Source organism: Leptonychotes weddellii, chromosome 12, assembly GCF_054177405.1.
Source record: "Leptonychotes weddellii isolate Sample4059 chromosome 12, ASM5417740v2, whole genome shotgun sequence".
Classification (NCBI taxonomy): Eukaryota; Metazoa; Chordata; class Mammalia; order Carnivora; family Phocidae; genus Leptonychotes; species Leptonychotes weddellii.
In genome coordinates this window covers 15986649-15993209 of record NC_138380.1, presented here as the reverse complement: position 1 = coordinate 15993209, position 6561 = coordinate 15986649, and the positions used below count along the sequence as shown (strand labels likewise).

At 38.3% G+C, this 6561-nt stretch overlaps 1 protein-coding gene and 1 long non-coding RNA gene across 9 annotated transcripts in view; one reads left to right on the top strand and one right to left on the bottom strand.

Annotated features, from left to right (window-relative positions):
• Positions 1 to 3213, top strand: part of AGBL3 (AGBL carboxypeptidase 3) — a 62058-nt gene extending 58845 nt beyond the window's left edge. The window contains exon 9 of the mRNA XM_081800062.1: positions 3121 to 3213. Within this exon, the coding sequence (XP_081656188.1) occupies positions 3121 to 3125 (5 nt within the window). The 3' untranslated portion in view covers positions 3126 to 3213. The remainder of the gene's footprint in view (positions 1 to 3120) is intronic.
• LOC115939361 (uncharacterized) overlaps positions 1 to 6561 on the bottom strand; it is a 203532-nt gene that overhangs the window by 187390 nt on the left and 9581 nt on the right. The window lies entirely within an intron of this gene.

The following is a 6561-nucleotide window of genomic DNA, read 5'->3' as shown; positions in this document are numbered from 1 at the left end:
CTCACAAAAAAAAAAAAAAAAAAAGAAATTAAACCTCGGGAAAAAGGGGGAAAAAAAACCCAGGTAAGGGGCACCTGGGTGGCTCAGTCATTAAGCGTCTGCCTTCGGCTCAGGTCATGATCCCAGGGTCCTGGGATTGAGACCCGCATCGGGCTCCCTGCTCCGTGGGAAGCCTGCTTCTCCCTTTCCCTCTCCCCCTGCTTGTGATCCTGCTCTCACTGTGTTTCTGTCAAATAAATTAAAATCTTTAAAAAAAAAAAAAAAAACCCAGGTAAGAGGTTTCTGTAGTGATGTTTACTTCTTTATATATTTTTAAAGATTTATTTTTATTTTAGAGAGAGAATGAGTGAGGGTGGGTGGGGAGAGACAGAGGGAGAGGGAGAGAGAATCTGAAGCAGACTCCCCACTGAGCACAGAGCTGATGTGGGGCTCGATCCCACAACCCTGAGATCATGACCTGAGCCGAAATTAAGAGTCAGACACTCAACGGACTGAACCCCAGACACCCCAATGTTCATTTCAGTATTGTTTATAAGAGTCAAAGAAAAAGGAAAAGAAATGAACCTAAATGTTCAACAATAGAAAAATTGCTTAATTATAGTATATCGATAAAATGAAATATTATTTAGCCATGAAATATAAGTACAGATTAATTAACATGGGATACGGTTCACAATGCATGAGTGAATAAAAACTACAGAACAACTCTGGTATGGTTCCATTTATGGACTATGTAAATCTATTTAATGTGTACATCTTATACACAAACACATATACACCTAGAAAAATCTCTGGTAGCATAGTCCCAACAATGATTCTCTCTGGATAAAGCACTGACAGAGGATGATATTCCTCTTTATGCTTTTTTCCCCCTAAATTTTGATTAATGCCTACTTCTTTATAGTATAATCAGCGAAGTCAATAAAATTACAAGAATAGGCAATTGGTGGCAGTTTCTAATCAGAAGGGATAGCTATTATGCTGGCGAAGGCAGTGCCTAACAAATTGTGTTATACTTAACTAATCAATTATTGAACACTACCTCAAAAACTAATTATGTACTATACAGTAGCTAACTGAACATAATAAAAAAAAAAAGAAAAGAAATTATATCTAATAGGTCAGCTTATATGGGAGGAACAGACAGCATACATAGGCCCAGGCACACAAGGGATCAAACACATATGATACTATCAGCAGACCAAAAAATCAGGAAACTAATAACAAAATACAGTGGACCTAGGCAAAGGTGACAAGACATAGCTTGATTTTTAATCATTTTCATGAGAGATCTCTTACACACTTGAACCCAGAAATGTACTCAGTGTGGATCGGCCTGAGTCTGGAAGGGTAGACAGCTAATAGACTGTATTAATTAAGAACTCTTTGGTTGCAAATAATAGAAACCAATTTAAGCTAGCTTAATCAAAAATATAAGGTAGGGTAAGAGGTAAGATGTATAAGAAAACCCAAGACTATTTATGGAGATAAAGGGGAGACAGTTTTCAACCAGGTCTCAGAAAAGGGCTGAAACTAGGGAACGGAAAGCCACCCAAACTCTTTATCCATCTTCAATTTCTGCTTTTCTCTCTCTACAGAAATCTTTTCCATACCTCTTAACTGCACAAATTTGCATCCTCCAAGCACTTTCACTTACAAGACTCACTGTCTCTCCTTCCCGATTCTAAGTTACAGGGAAAGAGAATCTGATTGGCAACCATGCCAGCGGGTAGCGAACAGATAGTTACAAATGGCTGATGGAGGGGCGCCTGGGTGGCTCAGTCAATTAAGCAGCTCAGGTCATGATCCCAGCGTCCTGGGATCAAGCCCCGCACTGGGCTCCCCGCTCGGCGGGAGGCCTGCTTCTCCCTCTCCCACTCCCCCTGCTTGTGTTCCCTCTCTCGCTGTGTCTCTCTCTGTGTCAAATAAATAAAAATAAATAAAATCTATAAACAACAACAACAAATGGCTGATGGAAGGCCTACCCTTGTGGATCAAGAGGTAGTCAGTCCCCAGAGAAGGGCACCTCGTGCCTGGAGCAGACCCTTCCCCAAAGTATCTACCGTAGGTATACATGGAAGTAAGAAAAAATAGGAAAATAGCAAGCAAGACCATTCTTAACAGATTAATCCACTATATACTTAAATACAATCAAGTGGATATTTTTTGCTCTTTGAACTTCTTTATGGCTTTATGTATTTTGTCTGACTGGCTCAGCACACATACGGTCACCCATAGTAAGAGATTACAGAGCAAAGTGAGAATAAACCAAAAAATGAGAAAAATCACACTGTTGTCAAACTATTTTAGACATCTATCCAAATTTGGACCAGGGAGAGAATACTTAATGTGCTTCCACAGAAGCTGGCAGAATTCTCATGCTACAGAATGTAACAGTTGAACATAACTTTAGGGCTGGAACTTAAATTGTCCGTTCTGTTTGTAACCAAAGTGAACAGAGTCTAGGCGGATACTAATATCATATTAGCAAGATGATTTACATCTCTTTATCTCTGTCAAACATTGTTCAGAAATCAGATATTAAGCAATAAATCTCATATTTGGCATTCCATCTATTAATGATAAAAATTCTTGAGAAACACTATGCAGATCAAAATGGAACTGGAGAGATTTTCCACTTCCAGGAAGAAATAGATGCAGCTTCCATCTCTTGGACTCATACTGATCTTTTCACTGACTATAGAAAAAAAAATGTATAGCATATAACTAAGTATATTCTAATAGAATAAACAAGTAGATTTTTAGAGAAAAGTGGAATTTTAGAGAACATTTACTAACTAGATGTATAGGTAAGGCACTGAGGCCCAGAGTGGCCTTTGTATGAGGAAGCTTGGGTCAGGGCACGTATCTCAAACATACCCTCTCGGCATTCAGAAGTACAGGAGGATGATATTCCTTTTTATCCACTCTTCAGGAGTGGTTCTGAAAAATCATGAGCAGAAATTGAAGACATGGATCATTCTCATAGAAATAATGGTAAAGGTCCTAAGGGAAGATGAATTCACCAAAGGATTTAAAAATAAGACTTAAACTAAAATACCTAAGGACTCCAAATACCTAATGTACATGACAAAAACTCGTATTTCATTCCTTTTCTAGACTAATGCCAGCTACTTACATAAATATACAGAGATGCAGCACATCCGGGACACCACCCAGAAATCACCCTTTTATAAGCCAAAGGAACCTTATGGTAAGCTCTCCAGAGTGGCTCCAGTCTGTGTCCCAGAGATCACTTGAAAGTCTGTCAGCTCTCAAAGTGCCCAAGAAGAAGAAAAAACACTCTCGAATCAAGGCCACAAAGACTAAAGACATGAAACCTCTCAGCAGCAAATGGGAGACTATTCCCTCAAGTTTTGAAAAGGATGCAGATATTATCAAAGAAAAGAGTCTTCAAGCTGAAGAATCCAATGAGCAAAACTCGATGCAAATAGCTCCACGTCCAACTAAAAATAGGGATGAGCAACCAAGTGAGAATCATGGACAGCCCACCTTCTATTTGAAGTTCCAAAGGGACAGATAATTTAGCTTTATGCTACTCTGAAAACCATGGATGAAAAATACCATATGCTTACATAGTAAAAAGAAAAAGAAAAGGAAAAGAAAGAAAAAGAAAAAGCCCTCCCCGGCCCCTATCTCTATCCCTCCCCTTACACATACATATGCATATACTAAAAGTCTAGATAACCCATCTTCATTAGTGACAACATCTTTCAGAGATTTAGAAAGAAATCCAGAGAAAATACAGAAAATTTAAAATCACTTATTTATATTTGATTTTTGCCAAGATGGAAAAAAAATCTATGAACTTTTGAATTCTCCCAAAACAACGTAGGCATAGAACACCAAAAAAACTAAGAACTCAAGGACGGAATGACATGTACGATCAGTGACTTTAACATCCCTACTAGGCAACTTAATGAATCAGTCAACAAACATCTTTTCTTGAATTTGTTTTATCTTTAGTGTGCTAGAAACCATCAGTGATATAAAAGACATTTCTCCCCACTAGAAGATTACTGTATAATTGTACATATAAAACACACAAGACTAAAATAATTACAGAATAAGAGGGTGCATAGGAAAGTACTAAGTTGTATAGCTCCAACAATTAAAGAAAATACTACATATTAAAGGACGTTAATTGCACAGAGCAAGTGTGTCACAAAATGGCACTGAAATGCATAGATTATGGTATACAATGGTCATTTGACTTCTCAAAATGTAGCAACAATGTAAAAGTTCAGATGTGCAGTTTGCTTTAGAGCTAATGAATGTACATCTCCAGCCATTTATTCATGTGAAAGCAAGTAGAACATCTCACAGTTTATCACTGATAAGACAGCAGTGGTGGAATTCCTCAGGGACACTGCAGAGAAATAGGTATGTCAGGCAAAGAAGTCAAGATGGATGTGATAAGTGAGAAAACAAGAGTCACAGGTCACCAGTGGTGTCCATTACAGGATAAGGATAAGCAGAATGAGAATCAGTAGATGAGGCACATGAAAGTTATAGGCTACAAGCTAATTAGGTCATGGTAGCAAGATGGAACTAAGAAAACCTAAGGTTGGGTAGGCTACTCTCAACAATTACAATAGCCAAAGAGGGTTCAAGGAGAGCTCACTGGGATAGTAAAAGAGTAACTGCTATATTTTTGTTTTGGTTTTATTTTTGGTTTTAATAGAGTTTATTTTTTAGAGAAAGTTCACATCAATACTGAGCAGAAAGTACAGAGATTTCCCCCATAAACTCCTTGATACCCACACATACATATACATAGCCTCCCCATTAGCACCATCGCCCACCACTTATTACAACTAATGAACCTATATGGATACATCGTTACCATCCAAAGTCCATAGTTTACATTAGGGTTTATTCTGAGTGTTGTACATTCTGTGGCTTTGGACAAAAGTCTAATGAAATAGATCTACCATTACAGTACCCATACAGCTTAGTTTCACTGGGGCGCCTGGAGTGGCTCAGTCGGTTAAGCATCTGCCTTGGGCTCAGGTCATGCATGATCCTGGGACTCTGGGATCAAGTCCTGCATCGGGCTCCCTGCTCAGTGGGGAGTCTGCTTCTGCTTCTCCCTCTCCCCCTCCCTCCTGCTCGTGCTCTCTCTCATGCTCTCTCAATATTTCTCTCTCTCAAATAAAATCTTAAAAAAAAAAAAAAGGTAGTTTCACTGCCCTAAATATTCTCTCTGCATATTCATCTTTCTCTCCCCACTAACCCCTGGCAATCACTCATCTTTTTGCTGTCTCTATAGTTTAACCTTTTCCATAATATCACATAGTTGGACTCACATAATATGTAGCCTTTTCAGATTGGCTTATTTCACTTAGTAATATGCATATACATTTTATCATGTCTTTTCATGGCTTAATAGCTAATTTGTTTATCATGCTGAATAATATTCCATTGTCAATAAAATTTATAGACTTATGGCAATGTTAACTAAGAAAAAAAAAGACAAATTAATATCAGAAATGAGAGACCATCAGTACTGATACCACAGATGTTAAAAGGTTAATAAAAGAATATTCCAAACAACTCTCTACTCACAATTTGGTTAACCTATATGAAACAGACCAATTCCCTGAAAGACGCAATCTGCCAAAATTCACACAGGAAGAAATAGACTAGCTGAATAAGCCTGTATCAAGTAAAGAAACTGAATCAATAAATAAGTTGTCAAAAGAGAAATCACCAGGCCCAGATGGGTTGACTGAATTCTACAAAAAATTTAAGAAATTACACCAAATCTCTACAATCTCTAACAGAAGACAGAAGCAGAGAAAATACTTCCATTATAGTGTATGAAATAAAAAATGGTACGGCCACTTTGGGGCAGAAGACATGAAAAGACACTTCTCTGAAGAAGACATACAAATGGCTAACAAACACATGAAAAAATGTTCATCATCATTAGCCATCAGGGAAATCCAAATCAAAACCACACTGAGATACCACCTTACACCAGTTAGAATGGCCAAAATGGACAGGGAAAGAAACAACAAATGTTGGAGAGGTTGTGGAGAAAGGGGAACCCTCTTACACTGTTGGTGGGACTTTGGTACAGCCACTTTGGAAAACAGTGTGGAGGTTGCTCAAAAACTTAAAAATAGAGCTATCTTATGGCCCAGCAATTGCACTACTGGGTATTTACCCCAAAGACACATGCATCCCAATGTCCATAGCAGCAATGTCCGCAATAGCCAAACTGTGGAAAGAGCCGAGATGCCTTTCAACAGATGAATGGATAAAGAAGATGTGGTCCATATATACAATGGAATATTACTCAGCCATCAGAAAAGATGAATACCCAACTTTTACATCAACATGGATGGGACTGGAGGAGATTATGCTAAGTGAAATAAGTCAAGCAGAAAAAGTCAATTATATGGTTTCACTTATTTGTGGAACATAAGGAATAGCATGGAGGACATTAGGAGAAGGAAGGGAAAAATGGGGGGCGGAATTGGAGGGAGAGATGAACCATGAGAGACTATGGACTCTGAGAAACAAACAGGGTTT